At 37.0% G+C, this 18,789-nt stretch overlaps 1 protein-coding gene across 1 annotated transcript in view; it reads left to right on the forward strand.

Annotated features, from left to right (window-relative positions):
• LOC577692 (low-density lipoprotein receptor-related protein 2) overlaps nt 1–18,789 on the forward strand; it is an 83,996-nt gene that overhangs the window by 15,317 nt on the left and 49,890 nt on the right. The window contains exons 12-24 of the mRNA XM_030977833.1: nt 1,138–1,260; nt 2,219–2,566; nt 3,206–3,337; nt 4,281–4,403; nt 5,243–5,359; nt 6,095–6,226; nt 7,665–8,003; nt 9,699–9,839; nt 12,583–12,699; nt 13,824–13,961; nt 15,195–15,536; nt 16,228–16,374; nt 18,512–18,622. Coding sequence (XP_030833693.1) covers nt 1,138–1,260; nt 2,219–2,566; nt 3,206–3,337; nt 4,281–4,403; nt 5,243–5,359; nt 6,095–6,226; nt 7,665–8,003; nt 9,699–9,839; nt 12,583–12,699; nt 13,824–13,961; nt 15,195–15,536; nt 16,228–16,374; nt 18,512–18,622 — 2,310 coding nt within the window. The remainder of the gene's footprint in view (nt 1–1,137; nt 1,261–2,218; nt 2,567–3,205; nt 3,338–4,280; nt 4,404–5,242; nt 5,360–6,094; nt 6,227–7,664; nt 8,004–9,698; nt 9,840–12,582; nt 12,700–13,823; nt 13,962–15,194; nt 15,537–16,227; nt 16,375–18,511; nt 18,623–18,789) is intronic.

Here is an 18,789-nt window from a genome sequence, read left to right on the forward strand (position 1 = left end):
CCACGTTTCTTTCACAATGCAATCGCATGACCAGAACTGATCTTTATCTTTAATGTGCATCTTCACATGATATACCGCTTTTGTTTCATGAAAGTTTGTGTAATGCGACCAGACGTGATGACCCAATGATTCAAAGAAAGCCAATAGTAGTAGTAGTGGGACTGTAGTGGTGTTGGTAGTGGTGATGGTAATAGTGTTAGCCATGTTAGTCCACTGTAGTATTTGTAGAAGAAGAAGGAGGAGGAGGAGGAGGAGGAGGAGGAGGAGGAGGAGGAGGAGGAGGAGTAGGAGGAGAAGGAGAAGGAGAAGGAGAAGAAGAAGAAGAAGAAGAAGAAGAAGGAGCAGGAGAAGAAGAAGGAGGAGGAGGAGGACGAGGAGAAGGAGGAGGAGGAGGAGGAAGCTGCTCCCATCCATATCAAACAACTTCCTTATGATGGGGGTCTCCTGCCTTCTATTAATTCTATCAATTCTAAAAATGTTAATTTTCCATATGTGTATTATCTAAAATTATTGTATAAAATTAATTTTTGATCATCTAAAAATGTCTTAATACATCGAAATCTTTCTGTAATATTACATATTTTTTGTATCACATTATTCAAATTCAAATAAACAAGGACAGGGAATGAAGAAGCCATTACTCATACACAAGCAGGATTAAGAAAGATCCACTTTAGGGTTGCAAGTTTTTCCAGGTGCAACGTCTTTATTCAAATTGATTTTATAATATATTTTTCCTGGCATTGCGCCAAAGAATGGAAGCAAAAATACTAAGCCTTAAAGGCATCGTTTAACAATGTTAAATCTGAGATGCACGGCCCTACTTGTTATCAGTGTCTGTAATGTGGTATAATAATGAAGCCCTAAAAAAAATCATTCTTCAAAATGATCAAGAAGTGCATCCAAAAAAGTAAAAATCTTTTACTGACCGGTTTTACCATACTCATTTCCAATTATGAATATCTTGATAATCGGACAGGCAATCGGCTCATAAAAGTCATGGGATGGGGATTCTGAATGACCTAAAGGTTTATAATTATCATTGCAGCATGAGCTAAATCCAGGATTTTGTTTCAGAATCTGAGACAAAGTTACCGGATCCCTTTAATATGATTTTTCTTTTCTTTCAATATTTAGCTGAATGCACCGCATACCAGTTTGCCTGCCCAGAGAAGTGCATACCTTCGTTCTACGAATGTGATTTCTTTCCCGATTGTGAGAATTATGTCGATGAAGTCGATTGTGGTCATCCTCCTGTTGGTAAGTAAAATTTTTACCACAAACCCGCCATACAATCACCATCAATATTCACCATGAATATTTCAGGACCCCTCAATCCTCCCTCTTTCTCTCACATGGTGCACCTGCAAGCCTACTGTATACCATGAATTTTGTTTTTAAAGTTCAAGTCTGGTTCTAAAAGATGAGATTTTCAGCTTTAAAAAAATGTATTATCCTGAAGTCACCACAACTGGATATTCCTAACATGAAAAAAGAGAAGAATGTCCAGTCCCAAAAGAACAAAAAGATGTAAAGTCTGTAGTCTATTTAAAGGGAAAGTCCTCCCTGATATGAGGTTGGTTTTGATAGAAGCAGACAGATTACAGGATAAGGTCAGTGAAAGTTTAAGCAATTTTTTTTTTAATTTTTGAAGATGCGATCAATTAAAACCAAAATTTGCAACTTTGACGTATCTTGCAACCTCCCCTCCCATTTGCTCTGTATTATAAATTCAGAAATTTCAATTTTCTGCCGTGAAGAAGATTTCCAGTCATACATGCACTCTAAATATAACTGTGGCAGATACGTGTTTATACAACCCCTGTATGAAACAAATTTATTCCGGCATCAATAACTAGAAAAATGAAAGTTTTATGAAACTTTCTGTACTGAGCAATCGGGAAGGGAGCTTGGAATGCCACACATTTGCCAATTTCTGACCGATTGGTCACAACTTCAAAAATTCAAAACTTAAAAAAAAAAAAATTATCAGATCATTCTCAAACTTTCACTGACCTGTTTCTCAAATTTTTTGCTTCTATTAAACCTACCTTGACTGGGTTAATAACACTGTATAAGCGCAGTAGTCTGTTACACTGTATTCAGTAAAGTGCTTATAATAAATTGTTATTACCGGTATTATTATTGTCATTAATATATTTATCCTGTATTCTAAATTGTATTGAACTTTTCTTTTATCATTTATATCCATTTTTAGTTCACCACGATATTATAGTGGGTGATACTCCTGTTGAGTTCACCTCTCCAGGCTACCCTGAAAACTATCCTGGCAACAACACCTTCTTCCCATACACCTTCTCGACCTCTGACCCCAGCAAGCACATCCAGTTTGAATTCTCCGTCTTCCAGCTAGGCATAATAGCTAGTCTTTCGTTCGGCACCGGGCACGATTATTTTAACTCATCATCATTCTTGGATGTGTTCACCGCAAGGGTGCCTCCTACCACTTTTTACGCACCATCGGACAGAGTATGGGCGGATTTCTATACAGGTCTCGTGGCTGATGAAGGATTCTCGGCGACTGTCTCTACTTATCCTGCTGGCCGTGAGTATTTTCTAAGTCCCACCTATTTCATATTGTTGTGGTGATATACATGTCCCTGCAGCTATTATGCATACAGTACATACATACACATTTAGAGCAGACAATAAGTCAGGAAGATAGTTTCACGTGTTCAAATATGTGTACATGAAGTTATTACTTTTATTCTACACAAAAATCCTTGATAGGCCTTGATAAAATCTGTTTCTGAGGCAGATGTCAATACAAAGTTGTAATTATGATTCTATAATTTTGTTTTTGTTATAATTATTTTGATTATTTTAAATTAATATATTTATCATTGTTTGTAGTATCATTATTGTTATTATTATTTTTATCATCATTAATACTATTACAGTCAAACCTGTATATAGCGACCGCCCAAGGGAAACACAAAAAGTGGTATTTGTAGATAGGTGGTCACTAAAGCAGGTTTGACTGTATTATTATTATTATTATTATCATTACTGTTATTATTATTAACTCTCACTCTCTCTCTGTTTCTGTCGTGATCTCTCACTCCCTTCTACCCCATCCCCCTTTCTCTCTCTGTTTCCCTCTCTCCCTTTCTCTCTCTCTATCTCTCCCTCTCTCCCTCTCTCCCTCTCTCTCTCTCTCTCTCTCTCTTTTTCTACCTTCTAGTCATTCCTCCCATGGTGACATGTGATTCCAACCAGTGGGCGTGTCAGGATGGATTGACGTGTATCCCAGCGTCCTACCGGTGTGATGGACACCATGACTGCCCGGCTAATGGAGAAGACGAGCATGGATGTCGTAAGTAGCCCTTCTTCCCCATCCTATAGACATGTCTGTAAAGCGCTTAGAGACATCGTAGATATATTAAGCGCTATATAAAACCGGAATATCATATTATTATGTGGTTCCATATTGTCATCTATTGGTGTTTTGGGGTATAAAGTCCTTAAGACATGTGCAGATTAGCAACTGAATCTAATTACCGGGGTGATAATTAATAAGAATGCAAAGCGCTTAGAAATGTAGCATTGATGCAGTATGGCCATATTGTAGAATGAGTTCGTACGTTAAAGAAAGAGCATATTGCCCTCAGTCTCTGTTCATGAAAATTGCATGCTCAGTGCATATATGTACAACCTCCTTTGTCCATCTGGTGAACTTGACACTCTGTGGTGAGAGTATGCTGAATCTTATTCCATTTTCTGGAGTGATTGATGTAGCAAAACTAGCAACACGTGCCAGCTTTAGCTACAACATAGCTTTGTATGGCAACTGAAAGCTTTAAACCAAAACAGGTTATTTTTTGTTGAGGTATATAGTTTTTTTCTAGGGATGAAGTTAAGAATTAAGTGAATGCAGGACAAACGACCACAGATAAATTACTGCCGGAGCATGTCGTTAATTGTACCTTTGTGTGTATTTATGTAGTTGTATGTGTACTTGTATGTATTCACACCATTTACATGCATGTAAACTTTATCAAAACTAAACTTGTAAGTGATAGCAAAAAGTAAATAGCTATACATGTATAGAACAGTTGAGAAAACATTGTCCTATACTCATAGGAGAGTGATTTCCATCTCTACATTGTACATGCAAACACATACATGTCTCACTAATTTTGTCTCCTTCTCTCTCTCACCTTCTCTCTATCTCTCTCACCTTCTCTCTGTTTATCTCTCTGTCTCTCTCTTTCTGTCTACCTGTCTCTCTCATCTGCTTTATACCTGTATACCTATAGCTTCAGCCTGCAGGGAGTACCAGTTTGAATGTAAGAATGGTGAATGTCTACCCATACATTGGCAATGCAACGGCATTGAGCAGTGCTCTGAGGGAGAAGATGAGGTTGGCTGCGGATCTGAGGGTAAGTTGGCGATAGTTGACCTTTGAACTTTAATATACATGTCGAGGGGTCTGTGACACAAAGACGTAACTCCATTTTGGCCATTTTGAGAAAAAGTGGTTTAAAGATATAGAGTTTCCCTTGGGCCTTAAAGGATTTAAGTCTATGTTTCACTAGCCATTGACTTCAACGGGGTGTTGGGTGGAGTTAAGTCTTTGTGTTTCTTGGAAAGCCCACATTTTTCTGAACATTTTGATATCATATACTCATTTTGGCAAAATATGGAGTTACGTCTTTATGTCACTGAACCCTTAGTGATGTATGAACTTGATTTCCATGTGCCATTATGCATGCATGCGACCAATGTCAAGCAATGTCAAACAATGTCAAACGGACATACATATATTAAAGCCACATAGTAATCAGTGTCCATGTGTATTGCATCATAATTCGCTGGTGCCAGTTTTGGTTGAATTACCAATTAATGTGTGCACACGTCTCTCAGGCAGCAGCAAACCTGGGACCCATTTTACAAAGCCTTTTTCAATGTCAAATGACAAAAATCAGTGACAAATTTTTGTGAAACGCCCCCTTGGTAGTTCTGGGCTCCATTTCACAAAACTTGTCATCCGTGACAAATGACAGTTTCTGTTATAAGCTAGTGAAATCCTTGTTTCTGATTGGTTATCAGCAGATTTGTCACTGATTTTTGCCATTTGTCATTAAAAAAAGGCTTTGTGAAACAGGTCTCTGAAGCTCTCAAGACCTAAATTACTCTCTGGTTCTGTATATATTTTTCCACTGGTTTGCTACTAAGGTGAGATTTTCTAATATTTGTTGGTTGATTTATTTGATAATAGGAGAGTGCGGTGATCAGCAGTTTAGGTGTAATGATGGGGCATGTATCCTGGCGCATCAGAAATGTAATTACTTCCTTGACTGCCCAGACGGATCAGATGAGCTGCAGGCGGAGTGTGGCAAGTTTCTCTCTTAAATTAAATTAAATTAAATTAAATTCCCCAGGGAGTGGAGAATGTGCATACATTGTGTGCTGGTAAGCCTGAATCCGATGACCGGGGTAATAATATTTATATCTGTAAAGCGCTTTGAGAGGGCCTTCGGTCCTGAAAAGTGCTATCTAAGAACTAGCTATTATTATTATTTAATTCAATTCATTCAATTCAATAATGGTTTTTAATTAAAAAAACAATGCCTCGCAGCCAAAATGCTGAATTGTGCATGTTTACATATACATGAGCTCCATTACATAATATTACATTTGCCACACTACTCATGTGTAGCTATTTAAAATCAATCACTATATATTATTTACATTTCATTAAAATTCACAATAGTAATAACAATAATTTATTTAAAGTACAATACATAATATATGAATCAGTCAAAAAGCTAATACTGAAATTGAAATGTTTGCACCTGTGTCCTTAACAATTAATATTACTCTGTCTCTCTCAGATGCAGATTCAAATTTATTTATATTCTATTCTTAAAGAGGAGTGTATGTCATGCATGTAAATAAAATGACAAAATACATTTCTGATAAGAACAAAGTTTATTTAACATCCCAGTAAATAATGATTGAACATTAATAACGGAAACATTTATGATTAACATGTTAGAACTTCATGATAATTGATTTTTGTTCGTCTTTCAAATAATAGTCTTGCCCTCTGTCTGTTTTTATTTTGTAGGAGTATGCAACGAGTTTGACGAATACACTTGTGACTTTGGTAACTGTATCCCAAATTACTGGCGATGTGATTTCTACTATGACTGTGATGGCGGAGATGACGAGATGGAATGTCATATCCTCAACGAAGGAAGTAAGATGACCTTTCATCCATTCAGCATTCATTCTTTCATTTTGAATTGAATTGTACCAATCACATACCCAAGATATATTTGGTCTGTATGTAAGGGGCATGGTTCTATATGGCTATATGAGCTTCTAATAGATACAGGGGGTGTTTCACTCAGATCCTAAGTTGAACTTGTCTCTAAGTTGGACTTAACAATTATGGAAAGCCGTTAGCATCTATGCAAATATTTGTAAACGTTATTTTAAAAGGCATAAAATGTTGATTCAAATCCTTCATGTTTTCTATTATCAAGGAGATTTCATGTTCTTGATGTGGAATTTATAAAAAGTCTAAAATACTTGAATTTTTGCTTTTGAATATTCTTTATTTAAGGCTACAAATGGCTATCCATAATTTTTAATTCCAACTTAGAGTTAAGTTCGACTTAGGATCGTTGTGAAACACCCCCCTGGACATACCCTCAATGAACACGAAAGTGACTTGTGAGCAGACTACTTGTTGCATCTTTCCATGTTCACATAGTAAGAGCCCGCACAGAACCCAAGTCTGACTTGAGTTCGGTATGTGAAATTTAAAGAGAAGGTTGAGTTTTGGGGAGAGGTGAAAACAAATTTGTGAAAAATGTTCCCTAAAAAGATGGCTCTTCAAATGACTTCATATTCTAAATATGACAAGTAACAGCTTAAAATGAGGCCCGACTTTTATGCCACTGGGCCAAATTTCTAATCACTTTGATGATTCCAGAACCTTGCAGTGCACACCAATACTTATATGCCTAACTATTTCTTTCACAATGCAATCGCATGACCAGAACTCAATTTTATCTTTAATGTTATTTCTCATTTTCCACTGAACGCTGAACGAAGTTTCAGCGGCTGATTTTATACATGCAAGCTGTACATACAAATTATATTTCAGTTCATTGGGTACATACTAAAGTCTCTTTGCTTCAATTTTCCTATAATTTGGAATGCCATACCAAACAATGCATCCAATTGCAATATTCAAGAGATCACTGAAAGAAGAAAAAGTTATCCCAATATTCTACTCTATCCCTCAGTGACATATTTGTATTGTTATGTTTTTCCCTTGCGTTGCACATTTTCTGTGTTATAATTTTACTTAAAATAATGACAGGCATTTATCCTGCAAAATGTGTATTTGATGTACCAAATGTGAAACTGCATTATAGCGTATATAGCTTTATCATGTTGGTCTTCATATGTACCTTATCTACATGTATGTAGAGTATTGCACTTAAAAAGAAAATATGTTGCCTATGCCTTTCTTACATTGTAACTACATGTACATTGTAGATTGGACAAGTGTTGAAATGAATAAATGAAATATGCATATATATACATGTATATTCAAGTATATATTTCTTCATTTTCATGTTTCTAAAAATATTTTTCATGTATCTAAACAAACACTGTTGCAGCCAACATTACATTGGAGTTAATGCAGCAGGTCAACATTACGTCACAGAACTGGCCTGATTCGGCAGACGCTGCTATCTACCAACTCTGGCATATCACCGCCCCAGAGGGGGCCCTAATCCACTTTGACTTTGTTGACTTTGACCTGGGTGTCCAATCCTTCATGGTCTTCTCCGATGGTCACACGGTGGCCGATCATTCCAACGAGTGGGCCATCTACATTTACCGATTTAATCCCGAACTCTTGCTCTCGCACAACAACACCGTCTCGGTCCAGTTTTACAGCGGGGCCTACGTGGGAACCAGGGGATTCTTCCTATCAATGAGGGCAGTGCACGGAGGTTCGTTCCAAGACTTGAATTCGGCTTTGTTTATTTACTTTTGTTTGACTTCATTTCAAATAAGTGTAATATGCTTCATATATCTGAAAGGATCAAATAGATTTACTACTATACAGTGCGTCCCCGAAAAAACGAAACCGAGAATTATTGATGTTTTATTATAACTTAATCACAATTATAATAAATAAATGACACATATTTGGAAAGCTTAGATCCTCCTCTTTCATTTGATGCAACTTATATGATTCATTTCTCACGCATGAGTAAATAAAAGCAATTTGAAGAAAGGAAACCAAAAAGTCATTTGGCGGGCGGTATCTGCGGAAAATCACATTTCTAGAAAGTTCAAAAGACAAAAGACTTAACTCTGTTTCGTTGAAGATCAGCCATGCATCAGGTCTTTTGTCTTCTTTGTGCGTGGCTGATCGTCAACGAAACGGAGTTAAGTCGTTTGTCAACTCTGTTAGTTGCTACGGCAGGCAGCCAGTGAAAACGAACTTGTTTGATCAAATTATGGAAATGCAAGCATTACTTTAAACAAACAGAACTTTGTTATTCCTGGCTCATTTTTCCTGATTGAGGTGTCGTATGAAAGGGTAGAAATTGAACTTTCTAGAAATGTGATTTTCTCCTTGAAATTCAGATACCGTCCGCAAAATGACTTTTTGGTTTCCTCTCTTCAAATTGCTTTTAATCATATGAGTTGCATCAAATGAAAGAAGAGACTCTAAGCTTTCCAAATATGTGTCATTTATTAATCATAATTGTGATTAAGTTATGATAAAACATTGATAGTTCTCGGTTTTGTTTTTTCTGGGACGCACTGTATATATCTTTCCCATTTTAATACCCATTCAATGTTTGTATACTATTCCTCTTGGTTCATGTCCATGCACTGTGTAGGGCCGTATCATATGCTCATATCCCTTGTGACAATAACATGTGGTGATAGTTATTTTACCTGACTGCTAAGAAAGCAAAAATGCTTGTTAGTAAGCAACCAGAGGACCGACGGCTTTAGGTCCTCTCCGAGAGACCAGGGTCCAAGGCACAAAACTTACCATTGATGGTAACTTTGCCATTAATGGTAACTACCATGGAAACCTTTATTTTGATTGGCTGTGGAGCCCTTTGGTAATGAGAAGTAATGCCTTTAATACCAAAGGGCACTATCACACCGCCTTGGTTTCGAACCCGGGTCGCCGAATTGGGAGACCACTGCTCTACAAACTGATCTATCGCGCCTCCACATTATCAATAATAACTTGCCCTATCTTACTTGTAACCTTTCAAAGTCTGTATACTATTCTTCCTGGGTCATATGTCCACCCTCCATGTAAAGCCACAGCTTACCAATGCCCAAAGGATCAAATATTTTTACTGGGTGTAAGCCACAAATATGTTTAAATAAAGGATCAAATAGTTTTACTTTCTTACTCATAACCATTCAATATTTGAAGAGTTTAATTACAAAAGGAGCTAAATCCATTTGTGTAACTTCAGAGAATTTTTTTTTTTTTTTACCAGATTTTGTACGGGCGTCTATGGAAAAGTGATATTAAAAGGTGCATTTTTTCATAATTGCTCCCAAAATTTAGAAAACAATGTTCTGATATATAACTCAATTTTTATCAAAAGTGGATTTAACTCCTTTTGGAATTAAGCTCTTACATTTTGTATACTATTCCATCTCAGGTCATGTCCATCCACCGTGTGCAGACACAGCTTACCAATGTGCAGGGGATCAAGAGTGTATCCCTGCATACTGGCAATGTGATAACTATGAAGATTGCATGCTGGGTGACGATGAGGCCAACTGCACATATGGCCCACCAGGTTAGTGCTAGTCTCACTCTCACACACTCTTTTTGTGAAATGATAATAATAATATCAAAAATAATATCCGCAATGAGTAATATATTTAGCATTATTGATAATAATAATATCAAAAATAATGTCGCTAGTGATATTTGTTTGTCTCGCAATGTATGGTCAACAAGGGATGTATGGACAAACAAGGGATCTAAAAGATCACGACGTTTTGTGCGCCGCTGCAACACTTCGTCAGGTGATAAAATCTAATGTAAGCAAGCATGTTTTTTCTCTATGGGCGGATCTAACGGTCAATTAATTTGATCAATGATGATGATGATCATCATCATAATAACAATAAAAACTAGACATGTAATACTTGTTTGGAACAAGTATAGGTGGGCTGGTCAACTAAAATTAGACACAAAATAGAGCAAAAATAAGCGAGATACTGCTTAAAAATTCTTAAAAAACAATATCATGTAGATTCATGACGTGAACGAAATTCACCTTCTATAGTCATAACACGCAAATTATGAAATTTCTGACATGAGGCCTTTAATCGAAATTTTCACTCTGATGATGTCATCAAAATGAAAAATGGTTATTATTGAGCTTGTAGATAATTATCTTAGCTACAACATATCGAAATTTGGAAGAAAATTGATCAATATTTACAGAGATACAATAGATTTTCCATTAATATGCTGAAGTCATAATATGCAAATTCCTATTTTTAGTTCGATGGCCATTGTGATGATGTCAAAATACTTTTAATAGCCAAATGAGACATTAAATCATATTTCCGACTCATTCTCTATCAAAATATGAAAAAATATTGGGGGTCCAGTTCCATCCCAAAGAGCTATAACGGAATTTGTATAGGCATGTTTTTGCCCTTATATGCTATGTATTACAAGAGCTCGCGCGCACGGACATTTATCTAGTTGAATGGAGGCTCATCTTGTTATTAATGGTCATAAAGAGGTAAACATGGTATCAAATTGTTCTAAAAACAATGAGAAATATCATGATAGAAAAAAAAATGGCGATTCTATGATTTTTAATGGTGTTACGCACGAAAACGCGCGCGCGTGTGCGCGATTCTTTATAAAATGCTTAAAATGACCTGAAACGTATGCAAAATTAATTTGAGACGATTTTGAGCATTTAAAAATTTTGCGCGCGCACTGATGCGCAGACGTACGCGCACGCGCGCGTTTTTGGACATGAAATTGACCGGACTGATATTGACCTTGATCATGATAAATATGAATGAGAAATGACTTTTCGTTATGAAGATATGAACATGAGTTAATTTTCACAAAATGGCGCCTAGATGACGTCATCAGTCAAGGTCAAGGTTGAAAACATTACTTTGTTTTGTTCATATGCCTATACATATGTGTGCCAAATTTCAAGGCATTTGATTGAGCCATTTTCAAATTACCTTGTTCACAAAAAAGTAGGTAGAATTAAGAAAAATAAATAATAAATAATAAATAATAAATAAAGGCGATTTTAACAAAAATATAAGGTGGTCTGTATTAGATACAGCCCACCTGATGATATTACTAATAACATTAGTGGGTTCTTGTACAGTATAGGGCTTATGTCTGTGAGACTCAACACTCACAGGGCTCAACACTGGAGCTCCACAAGTAGATTAAATCTGAATTTGTTTCTGTGCTGTAATACGTGTTTATATAATTATGTAACAGCATTGCTTGACAATATATTTACATGAATATGGACAATCGGTGACAAAGCTAAAGAAGGGGAGAGATGCACATGCCCCCCCCCCCCAACTAGACGACAAGCGGGAAAAAGGGAAAAGAAGAAGAGCTGAAAAGACAGCATTAGGAAAGAGAGGAAAAATGATAAAAAGAGAAGAAAAGAGGACAATCAGAGCCCCTCCTACAGTCTTCCCTAAATCAGAAGATTTGTTAATTTGCAAATCATTTTTCGATTGAAAGTAAGGCCCCTTCAATAGTTACACTCCCTCTATACTAGACAATATACTATACATGTATGTATTGATAGATGTTAAAGGTAATGCAAAGTTTTGGGAAAGTTTGAAAATTGGATGGGTAGTAATTCTTTAAAATGTTGATATATTTGGATGCCCCTGTGGATGTATTATAAGCTCTTGAAAATTTAGCCCCTAAAACACTTCTGCTTTCAAGAAATTGAATAATCAAAAATTTACCGGTGCTCCCGGTAAATTTCAAATATTTCAAATACAATACAATACAATACAATGAACATTTAGGGCGCCATTTAAGGCCATTTAAGGCCATTTCATGGTAGCTGCGACCATGAAAATCTCAGAATATGCGGTTCTGATATATAGTTTCCAAACGGGAATAGCAAAGCAGTCGATTGTAGTCAAGAAACATTGTTTTGAAATAAAGTAACATCAGTCTTGAGAGGGCGCTTTACAACTTAAAAGAGTTTAATATTTGCAATTTCATCACTTTAGACTCGCTTTCAACCACGACAACGATAATTGAATATTGTAAGACTGCATATGCTTCAAATACGTTCATTTGAACCAAATTCATTTTGGAATGGGCCCTTACCAAAACTTTGTATTACCTTTAACATGTAGCTTGAGTGAATCCCAGTGTAAAGAGATGATGGTATAAAAGAAATATATAGCCTATAAAAAGCCATGGCCATGCAAGAAACATGTAGTAATGATAATTTCACATGTAGTGGTTTGCATTCTAAAACGTTTGTTGCACTTTGTTTTGTTCTTCTTTAGGAGAATGTGGTGTTCACGCAAATGAATACAAATGTCAGGACACAGAGATATGTTTCCATGCTGACTACAGATGTGACTACGGATCGGACTGTCCTAATCACGATGATGAGTTCAACTGTAAGTAGTAGACACGGCGATGATGATGATGATAGTGTTGGTGGTGATGGTGATGGTGGTGATGGTGATGGTGGTGATGGTGATGATGACGGTGCAAGGTAATGACAATGATGATAATGGTAACGATGATGGTGATAATGATGATGGTGATGATGATGATGACATATTCATATTCATATTCATTTCATATTCAAATTTATTGTCCAATGATTGGAAATTTGTTTCATTTGCAAGTCAGTACAAGGTTACACATTATATATTCTTGATGGTGATGGTGGTGATGGCATGGCGATTGCTGGTGATAATGATGATGATAGTGTTGGTGATGATGGTGATGGTGGTCATTGCTGGCGATGGTGATAATGACGGTGGTAATGACAATGATGATAATGGTGACGATGATGGTGATAATGATGATGGTGACGATGATGATGATGATGGTATTTATGGTGGCGATGGTGATAGTGATGTTGATTATGACTACCATTCAGACTGTCTTAATCACGTCATTCCAACTATATAAGTGGTAGATACTTATAATGATAATGATTGGATTTAGTCAATCAAAAAATTAAGAAGAACTGTTGAGGTATTTTTTCAGATGTTTTTGTGAAGTAGTCATGTGAAACACTCTGATTTGAAGCCATCCTGCTTTCTGGATTTGGAAATGATGATGGTAGCGAAGGAGCAGATGTAGATAAAAATGAACATAATGTTCTCTGCTGTTGAAAGAGTAAGGAGGTGTATTTAGGAAGAGTGGTTGACATAGATTTAACAGTTTTTATATACAAGTATCTAGTATGAAATTCTTTGTGATTTTCATTCACTTTGTTCCATTTTTATCTGTATTAACTATGAAAGAGTGGAAAATTCATTTAGACCTTTAAGCTTATCTGTACTATTTTATAGGAGGGATTAGACCACACTGCAAGGTCACTGGACAGGTGGTTATCTCATCAACTCAGCTCTCAATTAACATAAGAAAAAGAGGATCATGGGGGACCAATGGTCACTGATTAGGCATTGTTTTATATAGAGGGAGCAAGTAGCTACTAGTAGGACAGTGTGACTTTAAGAAAACTCAGAACTGTAATTATTCTTCCCTCCACCATTCCTGTATGAAGGTACTTGCAAAGAGGGTGACTTCAAGTGTCCTGGAACAGGACAGTGCCTACCAGCTCACTATGTGTGTGATTTCTACTACGACTGCATAGGAGGCGTGGAAGATGAAACGGAAGGATGCGGAACACCTTCCTCAATATGTGAGTTATTAGGCCTGGGGGGTATTTCACAAAGATCTTAAGTTGTACTTACATGTATCTCTAAGTTGGACTTAAAAGTTATGGAGAGCCATTTGTAGCCTTAAAATAAAATATATTCAAAATCGAAAATTCAAGTATTTTAAACTTTTCATAAATTCCACATCGAGAACATGAAATCTCCCATGACAGAAGAAAATATGAATGATTTGAATCAACATTTTATGCCTTTTAAAATAACTTTTACAAAATATTTTTAAAGATGCTAACGGCTTTCCATAATTTTTAAGTCCAACTTAGAGATAAGTTCAACTTAGGATCTTTGTGAAACACCCCCCAGTTTCATAAAGCTGCACGTAAAGTACGCACGACTTTTTGAATGACTTGTATACGAAGTGCCAGATAGGATGCCAAAGTTTTTCCTGATGTTTTAACAAGTGTGACTATATTTCCAATAACCTCAATTAAATTATGGCCAAAAAAAATACTTTGTCATAAAAATGTTTGTTATAATATTAAGAGTGATAATCTACATCTGCACAGTTCAACTTTAGTTGATGCAGTTAATAATGATTACGAGCAGCTTTATGTAACACCCCGTATTGGTCATTTTAGGTGTTTTTAGTAGAGGTGTTGGGGTCTAGTGGATAAGTCACTCAACTGCAGATCACAAGGTACGAGGTTCAAATCCCAGTCCGGCACTAATGCCCTTTGCCAAGACGTTAATCTACATTTGCCACTCTCTACCCAGGTGTTAATGGATACCCGGTAGGATGGGAATTTAATGTACATGTAGTTTGCTCAGCATTGTGAGCATCTGTAAAATGATGCCTGCATGGCTGGAATGCTCCCCAGGGAGTGGATACATTTTAAATCCAGACGAAGCAGGGAGAGTTATTCTATTGATTCATGGAGCACCTAGTGTTGATCTTGTCTGTGTTCTCATAGCAACACAAAATTATTAATGAACTGAGTAGAAAAGCTTAATCTTTAACCTCATGAAAAAGTTTTCACCATCTCACTCATAAATGTCATATGTATGTGGACCATTTCTTTTTACTGCATTCTTATGCCCAAAGGAAATTAATTAATGAAATGAAACGATTCAATCAATGCAGTCTAACAATTTTACCATCTCACTCATGAATGTCAAATGTATCTTTACCATTTCTTTTTACTGCATTTTTATAACCAAAGGAAATGAACTAACGAAATAAAATGATTTAATCAATTCAGTGCAACAGACCCTTGAAGTAGAAACGATCTTCAACATTCGATCGACCAACTACCCCGACTTCTACCCACCAAGGGACTACCTGGTTTACATCATCACAGCCCCTCAGGACCATGTTGTCCGTGTGATCTTCAAAGACTTTTCTATCGACTGGAAGGGTTTCTTGGTGTTTGGCCATGGCTCGGACTACACTGACCACGACCAGGTGTTCGCAGTTCACAACCATCACGACGACCCAACGGATTTGTACACACCGACCGATAATTTCTATATCATCTTCCATGGAGGGACCTATGGGCAATCCAAAGGGTTCGATATTGATATGATCCCTATTGAAAAATCAGGTAAGTACAAGCAATCCCATGCAGACACCGAAATCAGTATATTTCATTTCATTTCATTTATTTTCACAATAACAGCAATTCAATTTACAAAGCTTTTCATTTGACAAAGTCATTCCAATTAAAATATTAACGTGCAATGCAGTAAAAGTATTGAATTGCTTGCTGTATTGCGAAGGAAGTCTAGGAAAGCGTAGCTTGTAATTTACGTTCCCTAGCATAACATTCATCTTGTGACATTATCTGTAAATCATTAGTGAGCTAAAGATGACATAATTAGTGAAAACAAATATTGGGGTCATCCACAAATAATATAATGATAAAACATAGATGAATTCTGAAAATCATTAATATACAACATTGACAAAAGAGGCCCAAGAAGTGAGCCCTGAGGCACTCAACATGCCATGTCATTATATTCTGAGCTTGAGCCATTTATGGAGACGAACTGCTTTCTACCTGTAAGATAACTGCAGAACCACTCCGAGGCCCTTCCCCTTATTTCATAATGTGACAATTTATGTAATAGAATGTCATGGTCGATGGTATCAAAGGCCTTGCAGAGGTCTAGAAAGATACCAAGTGTGTGAAGGTGGTCATCTATAGCAGTTGCTATATGATTAATAAAGTATAAATACGTTTTAGTTGAGGATGTGAAAATTAAACTCTGTCCTCTGCTCTGCTTGTCTGCTAGCTACTCCAACAGTGATTCCTCAAGGCACCTGTGAGCCAGGAGAGTTTGCTTGTTTTGACGGTGATTGTTTGCCTGGTTACTATGAGTGTGATGGTCAGCATGATTGTACAGGAGATGAAGACGAAGCCAGGTGTTACGCTAGTGGAGGTGAGATCAACCAATGCAATTTCCTTATTATCCCTAAGTTGCAAGGTCTGGTGACCTGACATATGCTAATGCAACGATTGCTCAGGTCTTCATTTATTGTCAAATGTTTAGGGTTTGGGTTAGGGCTGCAATTGTTTAGGGTTAGGGCTATGGCTGCAATTGGTTATGTGTTAAGTTTAGGTTTAGGGTTAGGGCTGCAATTGGTTATGTGTTAAGTTTAGGTTTAGGGTTAGGGCTGCAATTGGTTATGTGTTGGGTTTAGGGTTAGGGCTGCAATTGGTTATGTGTTGGGTTTAGGGTTAGGGCTGCAATTGGTTATGTGTTGGGTTTAGGGTTAGGGCTGCAATTGGTTATGTGTTAAGTTTAGGTTTAGGGCTGCAATTGGTTATGTGTAAGGTTTAGGGTTAGGGCTGCAATTGGTTATGTGTTAGGTTTAGGTTTAGGGTTAGGGCTGCAATTGGTTATGTGTTGGGTTTAGGGTTAGGGCTGCAATTGGTTATGTGTTAAGTTTAGGGTTAGGGCTGCAATTGGTTATGTGTTAAGTTTAGGTTTAGGGTTAGGGCTGCAATTGGTTATGTGTTGGGTTTAGGGTTAGAGCTGCAATTGGTTATGTGTTAGGTTTAGGGTTAGGGCTGCAATTGGTTATGTGTTGGGTTTAGGGTTAGGGCTGCAATTGGTTATGTGTTAAGTTTAGGTTTAGGGTTAGGGCTGCAATTGGTTATGTGTTGGGTTTAGGGTTAGAGCTGCAATTGGTTATGTGTTAGGTTTAGAGTTAGGGCTAGGGCTGCAATTTGTTATGTGTAAGGTTTAGGGTTACGGTTAGGGCTGCAATTGGTTATGTGTTGGGTTTAGGGTTAGGGCTGCAATTGGTTATGTGTTGGGTTTAGGGTTAGGGCTGCAATTGGTTATGTGTTAGGTTTAGAGTTAGGGCTAGGGCTGCAATTTGTTATGTGTAAGGTTTAGGGTTAGGGCTGCAACTGTGTTTTGATGAGGATTAGGGTTGGGGTTAGGTTAGATTTTGGGTTAGGGTTTAGGGTTAGCATAGGTTTGGGTTAGGTAATGGGTTAGAGTTACGTTATGGTTACTCTTGGTTATGGGTTAGGGTTAGGGTTGCTCTTGGTTATGGTTTAAGGTTAGGGTTGCAATTGGGTTTTGATTGAGTTTAATGTTAGGGCTAGGGTAGGTCTATGTTTTGGTTTAGGGTTAGGGTAGCTAATCATTATAGGTTAGGTTTAGGGTTAGGGTAGCTACTGGTTAGGGGTTAGGCTAAGGATGAGGGTTAGCATAGGTATGAGTGAGGTTTAGAGTTGGAGTTAGGGTAGCTATTGGTTAGGATTAGGGTTTTAATTTGGTTTTGATGAGTTTAATGTTAGGGCTAGGGTAGGTATTTGTTATATGTTAGGTTTAGGGATAGGGTTGCGGTTAGGGTAGCTATTGGTTATGGGTTAGAGTTTAGGTTAGGACAGCTATCCATTATGGATTAGAGTTGCTTTTGGATTTTGATTAGGATGAGCGTTAGGGTTGGTATTGGTTATGGGTTAGGGTAGGTATTTAAAATATAGATTAGCTATTGGCTAAGGGTTAAGTTTAGGGTTTTGTATAGTGTTGGGGGTCAGGGTTGAAGCCAGGAATTCAGTTAGTGTAGGATATAGACATGGACCAATCGTAGCGGGAGCAAGTATCGTACAACCGGCAGGTCCCTGCAAAGTGTTTCATGTAGAAATGATGTAGCTATGTTACATGCGTTTCGGTAATACAGGAACTTAATCATATTATTTGTCTGAATTATTATCTTTTAAATCATATCAATTGGCACAAAACATACAGCTAAATTCTCAAGCTACCTCGTCCTAAGACAAAAGTAACTCTTGGAGATTGCGCTTTCAGTTGTGTCTTTCCAAAGGTTTGGAAAAACCAACCACTAGACATAACAGAAGCCTTCAAAACCGTCTTCAAAATGTTGTTGAGGATGCATTTTTGTTTTCAGGAGCTTTTGAATAATTTTTGGTTGTGTGTCAGTAAACTAGCACTGTTTAGAGCATTTTTGTTTCATCACAGCACAGTAGAATATATTTATATAGTAGCTGCATTATATAAATTGATTTAATTATAATTATTCTATTCGGTTGTTTTCCAGGTACGTGCCAGTCCCATCAATTCACTTGTGATGATGGTACTTGCATCCATGAGTCATGGAGGTGTGATGCATACGTTGACTGCAGCAATGGGGAAGATCAACAGAACTGTGGTAAGTCAGTTATATAAACCTCTCATGTAATGCACTGTCCTGCCATTATCTTTACTTTTGATGTACTTTTACTACCTCCACTTCTGCCACTTCTTCTTCTTTTTCTTTTTTTTCTCTTTTTGTTCTTCTTCTTCTTCATTTTAATAATAATAATAATATTTCATTTT

This window comes from Strongylocentrotus purpuratus, unplaced genomic scaffold (assembly GCF_000002235.5).
Source record: "Strongylocentrotus purpuratus isolate Spur 01 unplaced genomic scaffold, Spur_5.0 spur5_scaffold_1, whole genome shotgun sequence".
In the NCBI taxonomy this organism is placed as follows: Eukaryota; Metazoa; Echinodermata; class Echinoidea; order Camarodonta; family Strongylocentrotidae; genus Strongylocentrotus; species Strongylocentrotus purpuratus.